Source organism: Oncorhynchus masou, chromosome 6 (assembly GCF_036934945.1).
Source record: "Oncorhynchus masou masou isolate Uvic2021 chromosome 6, UVic_Omas_1.1, whole genome shotgun sequence".
In the NCBI taxonomy this organism is placed as follows: domain Eukaryota; kingdom Metazoa; phylum Chordata; class Actinopteri; order Salmoniformes; family Salmonidae; genus Oncorhynchus; species Oncorhynchus masou.
The window spans coordinates 71,588,767-71,614,421 of NC_088217.1; the positions used below are offsets into that span (position 1 = coordinate 71,588,767).

At 46.5% G+C, this 25,655-nt stretch overlaps 1 protein-coding gene across 1 annotated transcript; it reads right to left on the minus strand.

The window, feature by feature from the left end:
- Positions 1 to 1,300: 1,300 nt before the first annotated feature.
- LOC135542571 (plakophilin-4-like) lies at positions 1,301 to 25,571 on the minus strand. The gene is given in 22 exon segments (XM_064969654.1): positions 1,301 to 2,585; positions 3,401 to 3,474; positions 3,615 to 3,746; positions 3,965 to 4,085; positions 4,274 to 4,551; positions 4,643 to 4,793; positions 5,049 to 5,222; positions 6,081 to 6,272; positions 6,503 to 6,620; positions 6,793 to 6,976; positions 7,411 to 7,624; positions 8,346 to 8,478; positions 13,629 to 13,857; positions 14,138 to 14,317; positions 15,501 to 16,023; positions 16,025 to 16,066; positions 16,322 to 16,506; positions 18,356 to 18,499; positions 18,849 to 18,886; positions 20,232 to 20,353; positions 24,625 to 24,761; positions 25,280 to 25,571. Coding segments are annotated over 21 exon segments (3,630 nt in total). The 5' UTR covers positions 24,745 to 24,761; positions 25,280 to 25,571; the 3' UTR covers positions 1,301 to 2,309.
- Between the last annotated feature and the right edge of the window lie 84 nt (positions 25,572 to 25,655).

Consider the following 25,655-nt stretch of genomic DNA (forward strand, 5'->3'; position numbering starts at 1 on the left):
AGAGCTGTTTGTTTAACCCACTCCAACTTCTCGTGACACACTTTAGGTCTGAGAGGATTTTACAGCAGTGGGAGGCAGCATTCACTCCTTAATTAGGCTAATTGAAATGGCTCTATAGTCAAACACCCGGGGACGAAAAGAAATTCGGAGCAGCCAAGTAGCTACCATCTTCAATTAGGGCGAGTGCTACTAATGTCGAGGATTGGTTTCACTTCGCTAGAAACAATTTCTACTCTGAGACTGATACAACAGAGATAGTACCCAGATTTCAGAAACATCCCCACGGCTCCCAGAAAAACCAGAAATCCATCAGTTACCTATTGGTAAAAATTTCAACCCAGCCTTTTATCAACAAATTCATATGACACTATTATAGACAGTCAAAAGGTGTCTAGTTACCCGGCACAAACTGTAATGGGTGCAGTGTTGTAGATGGTGTTGTTTGTTCTCTTTCCTACCTGGATCCCTCCTGCTCCTCTTCTCTTCTTTCCTATTCCTTCCAAACACTGCTTTGAACATGTTAAACTGATTACAGGGAGTTCTGTGAAAAATAGTCAATACAAATATATTATTCCCTCTGCAAAAAAAAGTGCTATTGCAGTAACATGGCCATATACTCCTAAATGAGGCAACACTAGTCATGGGGAGATATGGATTACAATGAGCCCGAACATACCATCATCAGGCACGGTGGTCTGGAATGAAACCTGACAAAAAAGGACATGTGGAGAATGGTACAAATGAATGGATGCAGCTCAATGTGAAATGGATTCCAGATTAGCAAAGGTGAATAGCAGAAAATTAGACTTGAAAACAAATGCGAGGCACATGCTGAAATCCGTTATTTAATCTATTACTTGCGAATGAATTCATACACGATACAGCAAAAAACATGTTTTTCTTGCAATAACTTTGACGCGAAACATGAACGATTACGTAAACTGTAACGTTAAACAATGTAAACGGCTTGTCATGCCCTGACACTTCACGCATCTAGAAGTTGGCTCACTAAACAGCCGACAACCTCACACGTAACAGTACAAGCAAAATATACCTGTTAAAAAAAGAAGAGTCAAGTTTAGTTCGTCGACGTTTCTTCAAAACAACGCATTTCCTTCCATAGCTATAGGAATGTTGATTGCATGAGCGGAGCTGTGTGATCCATCCTGGAAGTTGGCGGAGCTGATGGATGAAAGACGCTCTATCGTGCGCTTTCTGGGAGCTGGGTGCGCGCCCCCTCCGAGTGAAGAACGTTTGGATGACAAAATGAAAATAAATTAAAAGTCACCAACACCTGCAATTCCATTCCACAGCTGATTTATTTCACCAAGCCTCATTTTCACAACTTCTGAATCTTTTTTTAGTGTTATGATGCGCTCTTTAAAAAAAAATCTTCAGACACTTCCATATGGCACATCATCGCCAATGTTGGACAACATAAATCAGAGCGTTTTGGGGAAATTCACACACTTAAATAAATAAATCATAAAAAATTCACTGGACACCATATCATACATACACAGTCTACACATTGAATACAGTAACGTTCTGTAACAACACACTGTAACATTTTTTATTTCTCTGTACAAATACTATTTGACATTTCACAGATATGACTTCATGATATATATTTGGCCAACATACAAATTATTTATTTGACTCAAAATCGAAATTCACATTATTTTCCATTTGGCTGTAGTCGATTCACCAAGCTAGTTTTGAGATCTTTGCTGCCTTTATTATATCCATAACTGTCTTAGTTTATCAATTACAGCTAACATATATTGAACATCATGTTAATTTATATTTTGAGTAAACTATCCCTTTAATGTTTATTTTTACGCAACACTTCTTCAGCACTCTCTCCATTCTCCACATTTCCAACCAAGCGGATGCCTGGCTCGTATCCAACAAACCTTTCTTACTTCTTTGGCTGACATTACACCACTCCAGAAAACAACAGGCTCTTTCCCACTGGAGCCACACACACAAGAACACACATACAGATGGAGCCACACACACAAGAACACACACACATACAGACACACACACACACACACACACACACACACACACACACACACACACACACACACACACACACACACACACACACACACACACACACACACACACACACACACACACACACACACACACACACACACACACACACATACAGAGACACACACAAGAACACACACATACTGACACACTCATGTTCTTTTTGTCTCTCACATTTCTCTTTCTATCTCACACACACACACACAGATGTTGCGGTCCATGGCTTTTACATGGTTTCTCCACCCTTACACCCAGGAGTCAGGAGATCCAGAGTACTGGTTAGTTTTCTGAGAAGGCCTCCTCGTGGTGGAGTAGAAGTCCACATAGTTAGCGGTGTTGGTATTGGCTTTAAGTCTGTTAGGTTGGGAGGTGTTGTATCGCTCTGTGGAGGTCAGGTTCTCTGGCTCGTCCCGGTAAGACCCAGGCTCCTCCTCCTCGTAGCCGTGCGGCGATGACAGATACATTCTGTAGTTGTTGTAAGTGTTCCTATCCAGCTCATCGGAGTAGAACACATCTTCCTGCTGGTAAAACAAAAGAGGAACTCATTAACTTCAACACAACAAACATGGGTCCTACATGAGGGCGGAGGGACTATTACACACAACCAGTGAAGTAGAGGAAAAAAAAAAAAAAATAGATGGTTAATCTCTGATCGCAGTCCGTTGTCCAATACTTTCAATGCATTTTTCCAGTAAAAGGTGGGTAAACCCTCTTCCACAATAAAACATGTACTATCCACTACACCACTGAACACAATGAAAGACCACATTTTAAGATGCATTTGATCCCTTGAACACAAGAAAGGCTCTATGGGGACTCACTGGCCACCACTTCACCCAATAAAGGACAATAGGGTTGTGTAATCTTATTTCAGGTAACTGAAAGAGAATTTAAAAGCCCAGTGCAGTCAGAATTAAGATTTTCCTGCGCTTTATCTATATTTCCACACTATGAGTTTGGAATAATAATGTGAAATTGAAAACAATTATGATAATGCCCTTTTAGAGTAAGAGCTGTTTGAAATTAACGCCTGAAATTTCAGCCCGTTTGGGTGGGATGGAGTTTGATTGCCCGGTATGTCACCAGGTGGTAAATTAGTTAATAGACCAATAAGAAAGAGGGTTCCAAACCTCTCTGCCATTAATAGCTTGTTTCCCCCACTCGGCCCACTCTCAGACAGTCCTAGCTAAATTCTTGCTAAGAAGCCACTGTTGTTTCCTTTTTGACACAGTTAACTGAAAACAATCACAGTAAGTAACTTCATTGTTACGCAGAAACAATGTTTGAGATAATTGGCCCTTTAAGACACCAGAACCGCAACACATTTGTGCCTCACCTGGGACCTAGGACAGTCCTCTCTCGATGGTGAGGAATAGGACCCGATAAAATATGGTGTTTGCTTTTCTGACCCTGAAAGTGAAAAACAAAGATACAACTTTCAAGCGTGAGGCTTTGCTAACTCCGCTGTGTGTATGAAACGTTCCAAATATATACCAAATGCACAACGGAAAACGTACTAGCGAAATAAAAAGACCTTCATCGTGGCTTACCTGTGTACTGGTTTCTATGTAAACTGTTGTCTCCATAATATGTATCGAGTTGCATAGATGACTGAGCCCTCTGGTAGTTCGAGCTGTGTCTTCTGATTCCTAACATGGCAGGAGAGGAGGATGCACTACCACCTGAGAAGACATCCCATTCAGTCAATCACTCAAAATCAACATTATATTTAGAAACCACTTGTCAGAAAGTGCTTGACAGTAACCCGGGCCTAGACGTCAAAGAGCAAACGGAAGCATAGTCGCAGGGAACGAACTTTGAGAGGGACCAGACCCGGAGGGAAGGTCCATTGTGGTGTGTGTTGATGAGTAGTTTGAACATGATAGTTGAGCGCTCTCACCTGATTGGCGGGGCACGGGGGACATCTGTAAGGTGCTAGTAGGCAGGGTTGGTTGAGACCTGTACCTGTCTCTCTCCAGAGTGGACACAGGAGTGATGAAATGACCGTGGTGCCATCCGTCCTAAAACAGAGATAATTGCTACTCTCAGGACAGTGATATGTTACCTCTGCAAAAACTGGATATCAAGGTATTTTATCAGAGATCAGTTCAGTTTCTCCAAGGTTAAAATGGAGCCAAGTCTGCAAATTTTGACATGAGTTAAGCGATTACACCAAAACCATTGACTTGCGAAGACACAGCGATCTGACCTGTTTGTAGAGGGTCCGCAGGTCTCTGTACTGCCACAGTGTGTTGAGGACCTGAGCAGCAGCCTTCACCACCTTCATAGAATACCCCTTCCCCCTGCCCTTACTGATGTTCAGCAGCTTCTCGATGCCCCCCGTGTCTGCCAGGGCCTTGGCGTTCTCCATGTTCCTGCTGGTGACTTCGTGGAGCGTGCAGCAGACAGACGCCACCGTCTCGTCAGACAGCAGGGAGGGGCTTACCCCGGGGAGACGGTTCACCAGGTCCCGCATTGCATACTTTCCTGAGAGGGGAGACAGGGGGCATGAAGGACTTAAGTGTGTGTGTGTGTGAGAAAGAGAGCGAGTTTCTGTGTGTGTGTGTGTGTGTCCGACCTATAAGCTCCTTGTTCCTGCTGTCCAGGGCCATGTTCCTCAGAGCGGTGGCCACAGAGCAGACCACCCTGTCGTTGTCCATCCTCAGCAGCTCCACCAGGATAGGAAGCCCCTTCTCCTGGCGCACCGCCGCGCGGATGTAGGCCGCAAACTGCACACAGGGATTATGACGCCTATTGGCTTTTTATTTTCACCTTTATTTACCCAGGAAGTCCAGTTCTGTTATTGCAGTACCATTATACTGATGTAACATTACAATAATACCGGATAAACAGCAACGCATGACAGACACGAGTGTCAGGTGTGGGTTGTTGGTCTCTTGCGAAATAGATTTGATCTCAATGAGACATCTTAATGACACTAACCTGTATAAACAAAGGTTCAAATGAAACAAAAAGCGGGAGACCTTCCAGTTTCCAGCGGAGAGGTTCTGAAGGGATCCGGCGGAGCCCTCCAGGGTGGCAGGGTTGGAGCTCTCTGCCAGCAGGCTGAGGTAGGGCTTCACCACGGCCGGGTGCCACAGCATCTCGGCCCCCAGGGGAGGCTTACCAAACCCTGGGATGGGTCCCACGCCGTCCCACTGAAAGCATAATGAAGAGCATGAGTGGGATATAGGCAGTCAGTTCTAATCAAATCCTGGAGGAGAAACACCACAGAATGGAAGACATGTTGTCCTCTGTTGCAACATGAACTATCGAGTTCCAAACTGCCTCTGGAGCTTCATGAAATGGGTTTCCGTGGTCGAGCAGCCGCACACAAGCCTAAGATCACCATGCGCAATGCCAAGAGTCGGCTGAAGTGGTGTAAAGCTCGCCGCCTTTGGTCTCTGTTTGGTGGAGGAGAAATAATGGTCTGGGGCTGTTTTCATGGTTCGGGCTAGGCCCCTGAGTTCCAGTGAAGGGAAATCTCAACGCTACAGCATGTGGAAACAGTTTGGGGAAGGCCCTTTCCTGTGTCAGCATGAAAATGCCCCGGTGCACAAAGCGAGGTCAATACAGAAATGGTTTGTCGAGATCAGTGTGGAAGAACTTGACTGGCCTGCACAGAGCCCTGACCTCAACCCCAACAAACACCTTTGGGATGAATTGGAACGCCTACTGCGAGCTGGTCCTAATGGCCCCAACATCAGTGCCCTACCTCACTAATGCTCTTGTGGATGAATGGAAGCAGGTCCCCACAGCAATATTCCAACATCTAATGGAAAGCCTTCCCAGAAGAGTGGAGGCTGTTATAGCAGCAATGGGGGGGACCAGCTCCATATTAATGCCCATGATTTTGGAATGAGATGGTCGACGAGCAGGTGTCCACATACTTAGTGTACGTAGTGTATCTTAGCTAATGTTCTGTGTTAATTCTAACACATTTCCAGGCGCCTTTATCATAAGGTGTCGGAGTGTGACTTAGCCAAGGAAAGCGGATAACCCCCTACTATGCACACCTTATCATCCAGCCAGCCCCTCTTCTTCTTCTTCCTCTTCTTGCCCCAGCAGAGGTAGTCTAGGTCCTTACTGGGGGACCCGTAGCCCAGCAGGGCATCCAGTTCCTGAGTCCCCAGCAGGCGAGACGAGGGCATCTCTATCTCCAGACGGTAGGACAGGTTCCTCAGAGTACACACACAGTTCTCCACAATCTGGGAGAGGAGGGGGAAGCAATTCAGTGACACACACACACACACACACACACACACAAACACAAAGGGGGTACGATCAGGAACTTCAAGCTGGGATAGAGATGGATGGGCAGAAACTGAGTGAAGAGGACGGGTCTCATTCTGGGTAAAGTAGAGGGGGTTCAGGCAGGTGAGGTGAATGTCATTGTTTCTGGACTAGCCTAAATTTACTACTCTTATAGTGAGCCCACCTTGCTGTCGAAGTCAGAGGTGCTAACGCAGCCCTTGAGGACATAGAGGAGTGAATCCACCAGCCCCTCACAACACCTCAGCTGACCCCTGGCCTCCTCTGCTGCTGAACTCAGGTTCCTGTAGCAAGACACAGTAGAAAGGTCAACAATGCAACCGCATATACAACACGTACAGGTTTACAGCCACATGAACACACACACACAGAGGAAGAATGCCATTTAGCAGAAGCTTTAATCCAAAGCGGTGTACAGTCATCTGTTCTTACAGGGATGACCTCCTCACTCCTCACCTGAGGCAGCCGGTGGTGTTGCGCAGCAGGAGAGAGGAGTGGAACTTGAGCTTGGTCTCCTCTCGGTAGTTGCTGCTGCTCCAGCCGGAGTGGGGGATGACCACAGTGTTGGTCAGGGTGCTCAGAGCGTCCCTGATGATGGTCATCTTGACCGCGTCGCACGACGACAGGTTCCACAGCACCCCTAGTGGTAAAGGGGTAACGGAGGTAGTGAGCAGAGGACACGTGCTGAGGTGGGGCCACGAGGCTGGATACAGTCATCCCTCACTTGATAATGCAGAGATACTTGATAATGCAGAGATACTTGATAATGCAGAGATACTGGCAAGAAATACTGTATCAGCAAGCAGGCATATAGATCGATCTAGACCTCTCAAGCACAACTCTGGACCTCAAAGCCAGTTCCACTACGTTTTTTCAATGTTCCCCTCTAATCAGGGCCTGATTTAGACCTGGGACATCAGGTGGGTGTAATTAATTATCAGGCAGAACAGAAAACCAGCAGGCTCCGGACCTAGTAGGGTAAGAGTTGAATACCCCTGGACTAGATAGTCATAAAAACAGGCAGACTGTGTCAGACAGACAGAGACAGACAGACAGTGAGACAGAGAGACGTACCAGTGACCAGCTCCCTGACTTCGTTGTCAGTGGTCCTCCTCAGCAGTCTGAGCAGAGCGGGGACGCCACCAGAGTTCCTCAGGGCCACCTTGTTGTCGTCGGTAGCCTTGCCATAAACCAGGTTCCTCAGGGCTCCGCAAGAACTCCTCTGCACCTCCACAGCCTTGTGGTCCAGCAGGTCCACCAGGTGCTGAACACCTCCCAGGTGACACACCTGTTAGAAGAGGGTCAAGGTCACACACACCTGGAGCTGACATAAAAGGTATAATCAATAACAGTTATTTAATAAGGCCCAAGGGGGTGTGGTATATGGACGATTTACCACGCCAAAGGGCTGTTCCCGAACACGACACAACGCAGAGTGCCTGGATACAGCCCTTAGCCGTGGTATTTTGGCAATATACCACAAACAACCGAGGTGCCTTAATGCTATTATAAACTGGTTACCAACGTAATTAGAACAGCAAACCATTTTACTGCAGTGGGCTAAATCAGGGTCACACAGAGTGATTCTTGGTAGTCTAACCAATCTACTTTGAAACAAAAGTTTACACCTCACACACGTGGTTATAGGCTTAAAGTAAACAAGACAACAGTATATAGAGTCAGGTATAGAGTTGAATACATTCTGAGTTTGCATCCCAATATTACACTTTATATACATCACAGAAGACTGAAATATAACAAAACCGTTTGACATTTTCTGAAAAGAAAAAAGTGTATTTTTATTTTTATGGAAATGGTGCAAAATGTTAATAACATTCCACCCGGGAAACACTGAGGGCGATTTGGTCATTTGACTTCAGAAAAGGGTTATGTGTTTGTGCTTTCAAATCCTCTCTAGGGAAGGACTTTTCATCCCCATATAGTCTGTTTGATCACACACGTCAGCTGAGAGGTTAGGAACAGACAGGGATAGACGGGCATCCTGCTACCTCCACTTTGATGTGGTTGTCTCTGTAACACAGGTGCTGGAGGTAGGCTGCTGCGTTGGCCTGGACCGAGGGGAAGTGATGCTGCAGCATGTGGATCACCTCAGGGAGATCAGGGTCACGCCACGCAAACTCCCTACAGAGGGTGGGGAGGGAGAGAGACAGGGGGAGGGAGAGAGACAGGGGGAGGGAGAGAGATAGAGGGAGAGAGACAGGGGGAGGGAGAGAAAGATAGATAAGAGGGAGAGAGACAGGGGGAGGGAGAGAGAGATACAGGGAGAGGGAGAGAGACAGGGGGAGTGAGAGAGAGATAGATAGAGGGAGAGAGACAGGGGGAGTGAGAGAGAGATAGATAGAGGGAGAGAGACAGGGAGAGGGAGAGAGATAGAGGGAGAGAGACAGGGGGAGGGAGAGAGACAGGGAGAGAGATAGAGTGAGAGAGACAGGGGGAGGGAAAGAGATAGAGGGAGAGACAGGGAGAGGGAGAGAGACAGGGAGAGAGAGATAGATAGAGGGAGAGAGAGAGACAGGGAGAGGGAGAGAGATAGAGGGAGAGAGACAGGGGGAGAGAGACAGGGAGAGGGAGAGAGATAGATAGAGGGAGAGAGACAGGGGGAGGGAGAGAGATAGAGAGAGACAGAGAGAGAGAGAGAGAAAGAGAGATATAGATAGAGGGAGAGAGAGAGAGAGATAGATAGATAGAGAGAGATAGAGGGAGAGAGATAGATAGAGATAGGTTACAGAGAGCTGGTAGTCCCATCCACCAAACTACCAGGTGTGAAACAGGGAAGGGACTCAGGGAGTATGCTAATTTGGTATAGAGCAGACCTAACTCACTCCATTAAATTAATCAAAACAGGAACATTCTACATTTGGCTAGAAATTCAAAAGGAAATTATCCTAACAGAGAAAATTGTCCTCCTGTGTGCTACCTATATCCCCCCACTAGAATACCCATATTTTAATGAAGACAGCTTCTCCATCCTGGAGGGGGAAATCAATCATTTCCAGGCCCAGAGACATGTACTCGTCTGTGGCGACCTAAATGCCAGAACCGGACAAGAACCTGACACCCTCAGCACACAGGGGGACAAACACCTGCCTGGAGGTGACAGCATTCCTTCCCACATATGCCCCGCTAGGCACAACTATGACAACATAACCAACAAAAACGGGTCACAACTCCTGCAGCTCTGTCGCACGCTGGGTATGTACATAGTCAATGGTAGGCTTTGAGGGGACTCCTATGGTAGATACACATATAGCTCATCTCTTGGCAGTAGTACTGTAGACTACTTTATCACTGACCTCAACCCAGAGTCTCAGAGCGTTCACAGTCAGCCCACTGACACCCCTATCAGACCACAGCAAAATCACAGTCTACTTAAACAGAGCAATACTCAATCATGAGGCATCAAAGCCAAAGGAACTGAGTAACATTAAGAAATGCTATAGATGGTAGGAATGCAGTTTGGAAACCTACCAAAAAACAATTAGGCAACAACAAATTCAATCCCTTTTAGACAATTTCCTGGGTAAAATGTTCCACTGTAATAGTGAAGGTGTAAACTTGGCAGTAGAAAATCTTAACAGTATATTTGACCTCTCAGCTTCCCTATCAAATCTAAAAATCTCAAATAGAAAACCGAAGAAAATTAACAACAATGACAAATGGTTTGATGAAGAATGCAAAAATCTAAGAAAGAAATCGAGAAACCTGAGTCTATGCCTTCACTATGGTGAATCACTAAAACAATACAGAAATACACTACGGAAAAAGAAGGAACAGCATGTCAGAAATCAGCTCAATGTAATTGAAGAATCCATAGACTCTAACCACTTCTGGGAAAATTGGAAAACACTAAACAAACAACAATACGAAGAATTATCTATCCAAAATGGAGATGTATGGGTAAACCACTTCTCCAATCTTTTTGGCTCTATAACAAAGAATAAAGAGCAAAAACATATACATGATCAAATACAGATCTTAGAATCAACTATTAAAGACTACCAGAACCCACTGGATTCTCCAATTACATTGAATGAGTTACAGGACAAAATAAGAACCCTCCAACCCAAAAAGTCCTGTGGTGTTGATGATATCCTCAATGAAATGATCAAATATACAGACAACACATTCCAATTGGCTATACTTAACTCTTTAACATCATCCTCAGCTCTGGCATCTTCCCCAATATTTGGAACCAAGGACTGATCACCCCAATCCACAAAAGTGGAGACAAATTTGACCCCAATAACTACCGTGGAATATGCGTCAACATTAACCTTGGGAAAATCCTCTGCATTATCATTAACAGCAGACTCGTACATTTCCTCAATGAAAACAATGTACTGAGCAAATGTCAAATTGGCTTTTTACCAAATTACCGTACAACAGACCATGTATTCACCCTGCACACCCTAATTGACAACCAAACAAACCAAAACAAAGGCAAAGTCTTCTCATGCTTTGTTGATTTCAAAAAAGCCTTCGACTCAATTTGGCATGAGGGTCTGCTATACAAACTGATGGAAAGTGGTGTTGGGGGTAAAACATATGACATTATAAAATCCATGTACACAAACAACAAGTGTGCAGTTAAAATTGGCAAAAACACACAAATTTCTTCACACAGAGTCGTGGGGTGAGACAGGAATGCAGCTTAAGCCCCACCCTCTTCAACATATATATTAACGAATTGGCGCGGGCACTAGAAAAGTCTGCAGCACCCGGCCTCACCCTACTAGAATCCGAAGTCAAATGTCTGCTGTTTGCTGATGATCTGGTGCTTCTGTCACCAACCAAGGAGGGCCTACAGCAGCACCTAGATCTTATGCACAGATTCTGTCAGACCTGGGCCCTGACAGTAAATCTCAGTAAGACCAAAATAATGGTGTTCCAAAAAAGGTCCAGTCACCAGGACCACAAATACAAATTCCATCTAGACACTGTTGCCCTAGAGCACACAAAAAACTATACATACCTTGGCCTAAACATCAGCGCCACAGGTAACTTCCACAAAGCTGTGAACGATCTGAGAGACAAGGCAAGAAGGGCATTCTATGCCATCAAAAGGAACATAAATTTCAACATACCAATTAGGATTTGGCTAAAAATACTTGAATCAGTCATAGAGCCCATTGCCCTTTATGGTTGTGAGGTCTGGGGTCCGCTCACCAACCAAGACTTCACAAAATGGGACAAACACCAAATTGAGACTCTGCACGCAGAATTCTGCAAAAATATCCTCAGTGTACAACGTAGAACACCAAATAATGCATGCAGAGCAGAATTAGGCCAATACCCACTAATTATCAATATCCAGAAAAGAGCCGTTAAATTCTATAACCACCTAAAAGGAAGCGATTCCCAAACCTTCCATAACAAAGCCATCACCTACAGAGAGATGAACCTGGAGAAGAGTCCCCTAAGCAAGCTAGTCCTGGGGCTCTGTTGACAAACACAAACACACCCTACAGAGCCCCAGGACAGCAGCACAATTAGACCCAACCAAATCATGAGAAAACAAAAAAATAATTACTTGACACATTGGAAAGAATTAACAAAAAACAGAGCAAACTAGAATGCTATTTGGCCCTACACAGAGAGTACACAGCGGCAGAATACCTGACCACTGTGACTGACCCAAAATTAAGGAAAGCTTTGACTATGTACAGACTCAGTGAGCATAGCCTTGCTATTGAGAAAGGCCGCCGTAGGCAGACATGACTCTCAAGAGAAGACAGGCTATGTGCTCACTGCCCACAAAATGAGGTGGAAACTGAGCTGCACTTCCTAACCTCCTGCCCAATGTATGACCATATTCGAGAGACATATTTCCCTCAGATTACACAGATCCACAAAGAATTCGAAAACAAATCCAATTTTGATAAACTCCCATATCTACTGGGTGAAATTCCACAGTGTGCCATCACAGCAGCAAGATTTGTGACCTGTTGCCACGAGAATAGGGCAACCAGCGAAGAACAAACACCATTGTAAATACAACCCATATTTATGCTTATTTATTTTATCTTGTGTCCTTTAACCATTTGTACATTGTTAAAACACTGTATATATAATATGACATTTGTAATGTCTTTATTGTTTTGAAACTTCTGTATGTGTAATGTTTAATGTTAATTTGTATTGTTTATTTCACTTTATATATTCACTTTATATATTATCTACCTCACTTGCTTTGGTAATGTAAACACATGTTTCCCATGCCAATAAAGCCCTTTAATTGAATTGAATTGATAGAGAGAGAGAGATAGATAGAGAGAGATCAATAGAGAGAGAGAGATAGATAGATAGATAGATAGATAGATAGATAGATAGAGAGAGAGAGCGAGAGAGAGACAGGGGGAGGGAGAGAGAGAGATAGCGAGAGAGAGACAGGGGAAGGGAGAGAGAGAGGGAGAGAGAGATAGGGGGAGGGAGAGAGAGAGAGATAGGGGGAGGGAGAGAGAGAGAGAGAGATAGAGGGAGAGACAGGGGGGATGGAGAGAGAGAGGGAAAGAGAGACAGGGGAGGGAGAGAGAGACAGGGGGGAGGGAGAGAGAGAGGGAGAGAGAGACAGGGGGAGGGAGCGAGAGAGACAGGGGAGGGAGAGACATGGGGAGGGAGAGAGAGAGAGATAGAGGGAGAGAGAGACAGGGGAGGGAGAGAGAGAGATAGAGGGAGAGAGAGAGACAAGGGGAGGGAGAGAGAGATAGAGAGATAGAGGGAGAGAGAGACAGGGCAGGGAGAGAGAGAGAGAGATAGAGGGAGAGAGAGACAGGGGAGGGAGAGATAGATAGAGGGAGAGAGAGAGGAGAGAGAGAGATAGATAGAGAGACAGGGGGCGGGAGAGAGAGTGAGAGAGGGAGAGAGATAGGGGGAGGGAGAGAGATAGAGGAAGAGAGAGACAGGGGGAGGGAGAGAGAAAGATAGAGGGAGAGAGAGACAGGGGGAGGGAGAGAGATAGATAGAGGGAGAGAGAGACAGGGGGAGGGAGAGCGAGAGAGAGATAGAGGGAGAGAGAGACAGGGGGAGGGAGAGAGAGAGAGATAGAGGGAGATAGAGACAGGGGGAGGGAGAGAGATAGATAGAGGGAGAGAAGGTGAGAGGGAAAGAAAGTGAGTCGAAAAGCACTTCTCAATCTGTCTCTTCCAACATCAACGACACATCATTTGATTTGAATTCATCAATAACATGTTTGGATGTAATCATCACGTGGCTCGACGTGTGTGGGCATGTGTGTGCGTGTGTGTGTGTGATGGTGCGTTGTGTATTTGTACCTAGGATCCTTTTGTATACTGTCTATGGAGGGGGACCTTGTGGCAGCCCTGTCGACGAGACCAGAGTGCCTGGAGAAAGAGGTCTCATTGGGCCCCTGTCCCTGCTGGGAGACCCTGTAGGGGTCTACGTATGACCCTGCGGTGTTCAGCCCATAGCTGCTTCTTTGGTACGCCAGGGTGCTGCAATGGCTTGTGGTCCTCTGGAGGGTCCGCTGAAGGTTCTCCGCACCTGGGAATACAAAGACACAGATCTATTCAGGGTGGGGCGTAGCCCGCCCACACACACACACACACACACACACACACACACACACACACACACACACACACACACTTCTCCACCTCGAGTCTGTATAACTGCATCAGCATGTGTCTTAGAAAAGAAAGCCCACATATGAATATCGTGTTAACTGTAGATTTTCAAACTAGTCATAACACACGGTGCAAGTCTCTGGTCCCAACAGTCCTAGCCATGTGTAGTTGCGTCTGCTGGAAGTGTGTTGCAGTACCCGTGAGTGTGCTGTAGATAGCACCGTGTGATCCGTGGTGGGCGTGGGTGGGGCTGTGATACAGGGGGCTTTGGAAGGCTCTGTCATCGTAGACAGGCGTGACGTGGCAGTCAGGAGACATGGCCATCCTCATATCCTGGTCCAGTGGGCTGTGGCGAGTGGCGTAGGAGCTGTGCAGGCCTGAACACACACACACACACAACAGTGGAACATTAATAGTCACGGCATTATTTACACTGTGTCAGCTGTCAACATGGGCTTTGAGGACAATGTTGTTGGTGATGGAAGGTGGTGAATTTCTTCATCAACCCGGAATCAACCTTAATGGTGGCAGTCTATTGTAGAACCTCTTTTGAAAGCTCAACCTATTGAGATGTACTGTGCAGTATAGGCCTACGGCCAACAAGAATGCCCTGCATCACTCTGCTTCAGCGTAACGAGCGGTAAAAGGCTATGCTTTATGGTTCTCCAGGGCGCACTTGATTCACTTTGCCAATAGGCTCCATTCATTTGGCCCAGTAAAATAGATGGAAACCGATCCATGGTGCTTTGTCATTTACCAAACAACACCCCCCACAGCAGAGCAGTGCTCCGAATGACTCTGGTTACGCCTCAAATGGCACCCTATTCCCTATATAGTGCACTACTTTTGCCCAGAGCCTTATGGTTAACTTCTGAACCAGAGATTTATAAAACAGGGCATTGTGGGTCAGTAGGGTAAGCTCAGTGATATGATGCGCTGCAGGATGGCTCAGGATAAAGGACAAACATACCTCTGTCAGCAACACAACAGATCTAGTATTTAGTTCAAATAATCCCTTTCACACGGAAACCATTGGATCTAAACAAAAGCTAAATCGATTCAGAAAGACAAGTTCTCTGCACGTAACTAAGAAGAGCGACTGGTAACATTTGCCCTTTTTCAAGTATATTTTTCCTACCAGCATAAAATGACCCTTCAAAGCTAGAATCCTTACTTGCTACATCAATTTTTGGACTTATAAACGAATGATACTGTATATACCCATTGATTCTTGAAGAATATAACGGATACAAATGCCTCATGAACTTGGTTCGATTGTTTTAGGCCTACCCAATCAGAACCCAGAATATACGTGGCTGAATCTAGTTGATGATCCCTGCTGTACAGCCTTAAAACATGGCTAAAACTATTATTTTGATGGATGGTCAGTCCTTTGAGAGTGGTTAAATTTATCCAGGCCCATCCCTCAGCTTTTTACCAAAACACAGGTGGGGTGACCGCTTTGTTATTGTTTTAATTAAAGTGTGTGTGTGTGTGTGTGTATGCATGAACATGTCTGCATGTGTGTGTTTCATGGCAGAGTCCTGCTGTATGACTAACCAGTGAGGCTGTCAGGCCGTGACAGAGACAGGGCGGTCCACTCGTAGAGCCCGTAGGCGTCATGTCCGTAGGGGAGAGCCCCCTGGCGGGGCAGTGTGGAGCCGTAGTGCTGGGGCACAGCCATCATGCAGGACCTCAGAGGAGAGCCAGACAGCCCCCTCCCCTCCACCAGAGACAGTGTAGACCCCAGGTGCCCGGACACATTACCCATCGCCTGGTGAGGTGAGGTGGTATGATTGGCGCTGCCTGGATGGGGGCTGGTCCGGAGAGGAAAGTCGCCGTTCCCGTTCCTCTGGTGGGTGGGGGAGTAAGGAGAGGTGGCGCGCTGGAAGGAGGGGGTGGTGCCTGGACCGGGCGGGGAGGAGGGGGGCATGGAGGTCCCGGGGAAGATGCTGGTGAGGGGTTTGGGCTCGGTGAGGATGGGTGAGCCGTAGGCGCTGCCACCCTGGGAGGTGCGGAGAGAGACCTGGGACGGGGACACGGTGCCCCCCACACCACACACAGGAGACTGGCCCCGGGAGGGGGAGGGAGCCCATCCTCCTCATCACACACCCTGACGCGGAGGCCTGGGATAGGAGGGATGCAGGAAGCAGGGTGAGTGGGGGAGAGATACCGGGTGTCAGCGACTGGGGGAGAGATATGGACAGGGCGCGACACACAGGAAAGCCAATTCAGTCCTTGATACATATAGTCTTTAACTTTGAATTGTATACTGTAGGTTAACTATGATATTATATAAATAGGCAAGTATTTAAAAGGTTATATCAAATAAACATGCATATATATATAGGTTGTCTCTCTTCACAGTAGAGGTGGGTTACCTGTACGGAGGCCTGCCCCTCTGCCTGGGAGCTCCTGCCATGACTGGGGCTTCCCCTGGGGCCACTGTCTGACAGCATATGTCTGGGCTCTGACAGAACCACGTTCTCTCTGCTCACACTGTAGTAACTCGTACTGCTGTCCTGGTAGCCACTGTCTGCATACGATGTCATATGGGCCACAGATCCTGTAGGAGGGAGGCGGGCGGGATAGAGGAGAAAGAGGGGAGGGAGGGAGGAGAGGGGGGTGTAGGAGAGAGGAGAGGAGAAAGAGGGGAGGGAGGGAGGAGAGGGGGATGTAGGAGAGAGGAGAGGAGAAAGAGGGGAGTGGGGGAAAGGAGGAGAAGGGGATGAAGGAGAGAGGAGAGGAGAAAGAGGTGAGGGAGGGAGGAGAGGGGGTGTAGGAGAGAGGAGAGGAGAAAGAGGGGAGGGAGGGAGGAGAGGGGGGTGTAGGAGATAGGAGAGGAGAAAGAGGGGAGGGAGGGAGGGAGAGGGGGGTGTAGGAGAGAGGAGAGGAGAAAGAGGGGAGGGATGAGAGGGGGATGTAGGAGAGAGGAGGAGGAGAGAAAGAGGGGGAGGGAGGGAGGAGGAGGGGGATGTAGGAGATAGGAGGAGAAAGAGGTGAGGGAGGGAGGAGAGGGGATGTAGGAGAGAGGAGAGGAGAAAGAGGGGAGGGAGGGAGGAGAGAGGGGTGTAGGAGAGAGGAGAGGAGAAAGAGGGGAGGGAGGAGAGGGGGATGTAGGAGAGAGGAGAGGAGAAAGAGGGGAGGGAGGGAGGAGAGGGGGATGTAGGAGAGAGGAGGAGAAAGAGGGGAGGGAAGGAGGAGAGGGGGATGTAGGAGAGAGGAGAGGAGAAAGAGGGGAGGGAGGGAGGAGAGGGGGATGTAGGAGAGAGGAGAGGAGAAAGAGGGGAGGAAGGGAGGAGAGGGGGATGTAGGAGAGAGGAGAGGAGAAAGAGGTGAGGGAGGGGGAGAGGAGAAGGGGATGTAGGAGGAGAAAGAGGTGAGGGAGGGAGGAGAGGGGGATGTAGGAGAGAGGAGAAGAGAAAGAGGGGAGGGAGGGAGGAGAAGGGGATGTAGGAGAGAGGAGAGGAGAAAGAGGGGAGGGAGGGAGGAGAGGGGGATGTAGGAGAGAGGAGAGGAGAAAGAGGTGAGGGAGGGAGGAGAGGGGGATGTAGGAGAGAGGAGAGGAGAAAGATGGGAGGGAGGGAGGAGAGGGGGATGTAGGAGAGAGGAGAAAGAGGTGAGGGAGGGGGGAGAGGGGGGATGTAGGAGAGAGGAGAGGAGAAAGAGGGGAGGGAGGGAGGAGAGGGGATGTATGAGAGAGGAGAGGAGAAATGGGTGAGGGAGGGAGGAGAGGAGGATGTAGGAGAGAGGAGAAAGAGGTGAGGGAGGGGGGAGAGGAAGCATAGGACAGAATGATGTTTGAATGATGGTTTGCCTTGTTGGTCTTCAGGTCTATTTCAGAGCTAGGCTACACAGTGAATGAGCATTTATGCAATCGACACATTCATAATCAACACAGCATGCCCCGGTATGTAAAAGGTAAGTGCCCATTTAAATAAATATTGTCACTAAGTTATGGAACGTGCCCGCTTAGGATGATATACTGTGTATTGTTCATTTTATGGCCAAATGAAATCTGTTACATTAGTTGTAGATGTCTTAATATTGCATTAGTAAACCATAGCTGCGTTATATACTGTACGTTGTGTCGCAGTACCTGGTATACTTTGATGTTATTCCACAGCTACTAGCTTACAGCTTCTTTTACTTCAAAGAAGTTTCAGTTTTTCGATTTCAAAGCATTTTCAGTTTTTTGATTTCAAAGCATTTTCAGTTTTTTGATTTCAAAGCATTTCTGCCTTTTGACTTTCAAACCCCTTTTCTCCTTTTTGATGTCATCATTCGTGCAAGTTAAAAAAGATTCTGCACAGCAGAGTCCATCTAGCCCAAAACACTCTGCATTCTCCATGCTAAATCTGAACTGCAAGAAATGACGAAGGCGGATGAAAGTAATGACGCAGGAAGTAACAGACCCTCACTATCATGCGGGGATGCCCTGTCCGCTTCAGGGAGGTAGAGTGACCCCTGACCCTGATCAGCTCGGAGGAGACGGGAGGGTGACTGGTGAGAGCTCTCCATTACAGCAGCCCGGTGCTCTCCTGTACCAGACACATCTACTGAGGAAAACAAGATGGCGTCATGTCAACCTGTATCCTGTGATCGCTATCGAGACGGTTTAAAAATCACAGGCGGTTGGTGGCACCTTAACCGGGGTGAACGGACTCGTGGTAATGACTGGAGCAGAGTAGGTGGAATGGTATCAAAGACATCAAGCACGTGGTTTCCATGGTTTCCAGGTGTTTGATGCCATTCCATTTGCTCCGTTCCGGACATTATTATATCCCGTTCTCCCCTCAGCAGCCACCTGTGGTACAAACGTGTGCTTCCATTGGACAACCCTATGGGTGTCGAGACAATTGGATTTCAATAGAGGTCAATGTGATTTTAATATGGGAGAAGATGTACCTGATGATCTCCAAGCAAAGGACTTCTCTGATGAGTCACTGTAAAGAAGAGAAGGTGGTGAAATAATGGAGGGAAGGGGGGTGGGGCAGAACAGGCATGGAGAGGAGATGAGAGCTAGATCAACATGACAGTTTACACTTTAGTCCCGTGCGTGTGTGTGTGTGTTTGTGTGTGTGTGCATGTGTGTGTGCTGCATGTTGTGCGTTCGGTGAGCCTGGATGAAGGCATCATCAGTAGCTCCATTGTAGGTGACATGCTGATAGAGAAACAGGGTCAGTGCTCTGTGTGTGCGTGTGTGTGTTTGTGTGTGTGTGCGTGCGTGTGTGCTGCATGTTGTGCGTTCGGTGAGCCTGGATGAAGGCATCATCAGTAGCTCCATTGTAGGTGACATGCTGATAGAGAAACAGGGTCAGTGCTCTGTGTGTGCGTGTGTGTGTTTGTGTGTGTGTGTGTGCGTGCGTGCTGCATGTTGTGCGTTCAGTGAGCCTGGATGAAGGCATCATCAGTAGCTCCATTGTAGGTAGCTCCATTGTAGGTGACATGCTGATAGAGAAACAGGGTCAGTGCTCTGTGTGTGCGTGTGTGTGTTTGGATGTGTGTGCGTGTGTGTGTGCTGCATGTTGTGCATTCGGTGAGCCTGGATGAAGGCATCATCAGTAGCTCCATTGTAGGTGACATGCTGATAGAGAAACAGGGTCAGTGCTCTGTGTGTGCGTGTGTGTGTTTGGATGTGTGTGCGTGCGTGTGTGCTGCATGTTGTGCGTTCGGTGAGCCTGGATGAAGGCATCATCAGTAGCTCCATTGTAGGTGACATGCTGATAGAGAAACAGGGTCAGTGCTCTGTGTGTACGTGTGTGTGTTTGTGTGTGTGTGCGTGCTGCATGTTGTGCGTTCGGTGAGCCTGGATGAAGGCATCATCAGTAGCTCCATTGTAGGTGACATGCTGATAGAGAAACAGGGTCAGTGCTCTGTGTGTGCGTGTGTGTGTGTGTTTGTGTGTGTGTGAGTGCGTGTGTGCTGCATGTTGTGCGTTCGGTGAGCCTGGATGAAGGCATCATCAGTAGCTCCATTGTAGGTGACATGCTGATAGAGAAACAGGGTCAGTGCTCTGTGTGTGCATGTGTGTGTTTGGATGTGTGTGCGTGCGTGTGTGTGTGCTGCATGTTGTGCGTTCGGTGAGCCTGGATGAAGGCATCATCAGTAGCTCCATTGTAGGTGACATGCTGATAGAGAAACAGGGTCAGTGCTCAGTGCTCTGTGTGTGTGTGTGTGTGTGTGTGTGTGTGTGTGTGTGTGTGTGTGTGTGTGTGTGTGTGTGTGTGTGTGTGTGTGTGTGTGTGTGTGTGTGTGTGTGTGTGTGTGTGTGTGTGTGCGTTTGTGTACCTGCTACTGGCATCATCATCATCGCCAGGCGAATCAGCTCCCAGCATGCACCTCTCCAGTTGACTGGCGACGATCTGACGCTCCTCCTCCAGCTCCCGGGTCAGACGCTCAAACTGGAGCTCCTACGGCAACACGGAAGGGACAAACGGTAGAATCATACTCGCCGAATGACACTTTCTTTCACTGACAACAGCTTCCATTGTGTTAACAATAACCAAGGTACACAGCCTTTGGCATGTTCACTCTGCATCGCCTTGAGAGCAGTTTGACGTTTGACCTGTAAAATATTTATGGTCCTAAATGAATAAGTCAACAAAAGAGGCTGTGGCATTAAGGTCAGAGCTACCCAGATTCATCAGGCAGATTTCATGCTGAACAGGGACGGGTGTTTCTTAACGTGTATGTCACAAGTCAACATTATTATAAGAAGTAAATTAAAAACCCTTCAAGGCTACACATGCCTAAAATGTCTAACGTGTGTATATAGACTAGACAGATTCGAGGTGAGACTAACTGCTAAATGATGAAGCGTCATCTTTCGGAAGCAGTCAGTGGCACAGTGGCAGCCAGCCACCAGCTCGAACACGATGGGTTCTTATCAGGATGGGGTCCTGCCAATAATCCCTCCTCTCATGCCAAGCAGTGCCAGGCTGTGTCTAGTACTGTACAGGCTGAGTGGTGAACTGTTGTCACAGGGTCATAAACACAAAGTGTCTCTGTCTCGTGAGAGGCGTCGACCCCAGAAGCTCAGATCCTGTCTACTGTACACACACTAGAACCAGATGTACACACACTAGAACCAGATGTACACACACTAGAACCAGATGTACACACACTAGAACCAGATGTACACACACTAGAACCAGATGTGCCACACTAGAACCAGATGTACACACACTAGAACCAGATGTGCCACACTAGAACCAGATGTACACACACTAGAACCAGATGTGCCACACTAGAACCAGATGTACACACACTAGAACCAGATGTGCCACACTAAAACCAGATGTACACACACTAGAACCAGATGTACACACACTAGAACCAGATGTGCCACACTAGAACCAGATGTACACACACTAGAACCAGATGTACACACACTAGAACCAGATGTACACACACTAGAACCAGATGTGCCACACTAGAACCAGATGTACACACACTAGAACCAGATGTGCCACACTAGAACCAGATGTACACACACTAGAACAAGATGTGCCACACTAGAACCAGATGTACACACACTAGAACCAGATGCGCCACACTAGAACCAGATGTACACACACTAGAACCAGATGTGCCACACAAGAACCAGATGTACACACACTAGAACCAGATGTGCCACACTAGAACCAAATGTACACACACGAGAACCAGATGACATCTGCAACACACTGGAATCCTGCAATCACACAGGAATGTCAGCCAAAGACAGAGTGAGTGAGTGCAACACACACACACACACACACACACACACACACACACACACACACACACACACACACACACACACACGCACTCACACACTCACACCAGGGAATTACTGGGCTCAACCAAGCAAATCACACAAGCAAACACAGACATGGCGTAAACACACACACGATAAATACAAGGGGGAAAAGCCCATAAACACACACACACACACACACACTCCCTGGCAGCTGTCTAACTTCAACAGTTTGCAGCGCGGGAAGCAGGGCGGGAAGCAGGGCGATGTGACGTTACTGAATTGAACCAGCCTGGCTGGTCTGGTGCTTTAACCCCCAGATCTACATAAGGATAGAGATGAGAGATGGACTGGTACCAAACATTCCATGACAACAACCAGAACACCATCATTCTAATTCTACGGAGAAGACTCTTGATAGAACGTCTTATTCTTTCGGGACTTTTGGCACTAACATGGAATCCACTGACTTTTCAAATCTCTAACTGGGATTGGCACATTTCTGAATGGCTAATTGCTCATTCGGCATACTATTTGATTCAGCATCTAATGGACAATCACTATTCACTATGAAAATGCTGATTTTGCACAGATTACTGCGGCTCATCATACTACTACCGTTATCTGACCCCCCCATACTTCTGCTGACTCTTTACAAAATCTGCTAGAATTCAAGAGAGAAACCCATTAGAAAACACTTAGCCTAAAGCCTTAGGGGTCAACATATATCAAAACAGCATTGCCATATTCATGCAGCAATACAGTTTATGCAACAACAACGAAAAAGGAAAACTGTTGTTTTTTTAACTAAAAACTACAAGATAATCTATAAAAATATCATCAGGAAGACACTTCCAGTTTACAGAATATGACGGAAATGAAAAAAGATACTGCATTAATATTGTGACATTCACATTAGTCGTCACTCATTTCTGTACTAGCACTCAGGACGACAGAACAGTGAAGTAGCCTACACTGTACATCTGTAAATCCTGGATCTGTAAACACTTCCCCACAATTCTGATTGAGCGACAGTCTCAGAAAACACTGCTTGATCAATTCTACCATCTCTAAATTAGAGGCCGACCGATTAATCGGAATGGCCGATTAATTAGGGCCGATTTCAAGTTTTCATAACAATCAGAGATCGGTATTTTTGGACGCCGATTTGGCCTTTTTTTTACACCTTTATTGAATCTTTATTTAACTAGACAAGTCAGTTAAGAACACGTTCTTATTTTCAATGACGGACTAGGTACAGTGGGTTAACTGCCTTGTTCAGGGGCAGAACGACAGATTTTTACCTTGTCAGCTCGGGGGATTCAGTCTTGCAACCTTACAGTTAACTAGTCCAACGCTCTAACCACCTGCCTCTCATTGCACTCCACGAGGAGGCTGCCTGTTACGCGAATGCAGTAAGCCAAGGTAAGTTGCTAACTAGCATTAAACTTATCTTATAAAAAACAACCAATCAATCATAATAACTAGTTAACTACACATGGTTGATGATATTGCTAGTTTATCTAGCGTGTCCTGCATTGCATATAATCGATGCGGTGCTGTCGTTGCTCCAATGTGTACCTAACCATGAACATCAATGCCTTTCTAAAAATCAATACACAGAAGTACATATTTTTAAACCTGCATATTTAGCTAAAAGAAATCCAGGTCAGCAGGCAATATTAACCAGGTGAAATTGTGTCACTTCTCTTGCGTTCATTGCACGCAGAGTCAGTGTATATGCAACAGTTTGGGCCGCCTAATTTGCCAGAATTTTACGTAATTATGACATAACATTGAAGGTTGTGCAATGTAACAGGAATATTTAGACTAATGGATGCCACCCGTTAGATAAAATACGGAACAGTTCCGTATTTCGCTGAAAGAATAAATGTCTTGTTTTCGAGATGATAGTTTCCGGATTCGGCCATATTAATGACCTAAGGCTCCTATTTCTGTGTGTTATTATGTTATAACTAAGTCTATGATTTGATAGAGCAGTCTGACTGAGCGGTGGTAGGCACCAGCAGGCTCGTAAGCATTCATTCAAACAGCAATTTCGTGCGTTTTGCCAGCAGCTCTTTGTTGTGCGTCAAGCATTGCGCTGTTTATGAGTTCAAGCCTATCAACTCCCAAGATTAGGCTGGTGTAGCCGATGAGAAATGGCTAGCTAGTTAGCGGGGAGCGCACTAATAGCGTTTCAAACGTCACTCGCTCTGAGACTTGGAGTGGTTGTTCCCCTTGATCTGCAAGGGTAACGTTGTTCCTGGTTCGAGCCCAGGGAGGAGCGAGGAGAGGGATGGAAGCTATACTGTTACACTGGCAATACTAAAGTGCCTATAAGAACATCCAATAGTCAAAGGTTAATGAAATACAAATGGTATAGAGAGAAATAGTCCTATAATTCCTATAATAACTACAACCTAAAACTTCTTACCTGGGAATATTGAAGACTCATGTTAAAAGGAACCACCAGCTTTCATATGTTCTCATGTGCTGAGCAAGGAACTTAAACGTTAGCTTTCTTACATGGCACATATTGCACTTTTACTTTCTTCTCCAACACTTTGTTTTTGCATTATTTAAACCAAATTGAACATGTTTCATTATTTATTTGAGGCTAAATTGATTTATTGATGTATTATATTAAGTTAAAATAAGTGTTCATTCAGTATTGTTGTAATTGTCATTATTACAAATAAATAAAAATCGTCCGATTAATCAGCATCGGCTTTTTTTGGTCCTCCAATAATCGGTATCGGCGTTGAAAAATCATAGTCGGTCGATCTCTACTCTAAATGCATAACATAACAGCAGAAGGGAAAAGGGGAGGGACAAAGACTCATAGAACTAGAACGATATGGGGAGAGACAGAGAGATCGGGAGGGCATGCGACTCATACCTACTGAGAGAGCACGAGAGGAGCAAAGGAGGGAGCTATACCTGTTCTTTGACCGAGGCCAGTAGGTTGAGGGTGGTGGTGTCTGCTTGGCTGTGCCCACTCGGTCCCTCTCTGGCCGGCAGAGACCCTTCCCCCTCCTCTCCCATCTCCGGGGATGGCATCCTCCACCCTCTCTGCCCTGTGGAGACATGCCCAGTACACATTACACAGACAATATGTTACTGTCCAGCACTAAAACCAAACAAGGACTGCAGTGCATGGAAGGCTCAAATGCTTGCTATGTCATTTTGCTTCCTACTGGCAATGCACTTCCACCAATGTGACAAGCTTAGAAGCACTGCACAGCACTTCAACTAGAAGCCTGATAACAACAGCAATACAATTACTACAGCCACTGTCAATGGTATGTCAGCTCTCCCAACGCAAGATGCTGCTGCATTACATCAGGGCATTGTTGCAGCCAGTTCAATGTAAATGGACTGTGAGGTCAATGCATGATAGTATGATGATACACTGGAGCTATAAACCCATGATAGATACTCTGTAACAAACAAAGTCACCGCGTTTTAAGTGTGAACACGCAAGTGAAAATGTACACGGCGCATGTGGATATTGAGAAGGTGAATCATCTGACACTACCTAGGTTGAAATGATAGGAATCCTGCATTTGCAATTCTGCAACAGCTGCTTACTTACGAGGCACGAGCTCGTGCGATTCCTTAGCCGCCAGATGTTGCTGATGTACTGCTCAGGGTATACGTCCGTTAGGAATCCATTTTCCATAGGACCCGCGACAGCTTCATTTTGCAAACAGTCTCGCTACGACTACATTTCTAGTTCATCCGTCAGAAATGATTCAAGCAATATTCCATGCATTGGCGAACGTTAGTATTAATATTTATGTATCTACCTTGGCTGTTCAAAATCTACCCCGCTACGGTGCAATTGACTTCTGTGGCACCCACACACGATTCAGGATAGACGTGACGTCAGCATGCGGTTTGTACACGGAGGAATCTATATGGCAATTCGCTGGGACCACGGGAACACCTTACAAAATAATATTCAATCA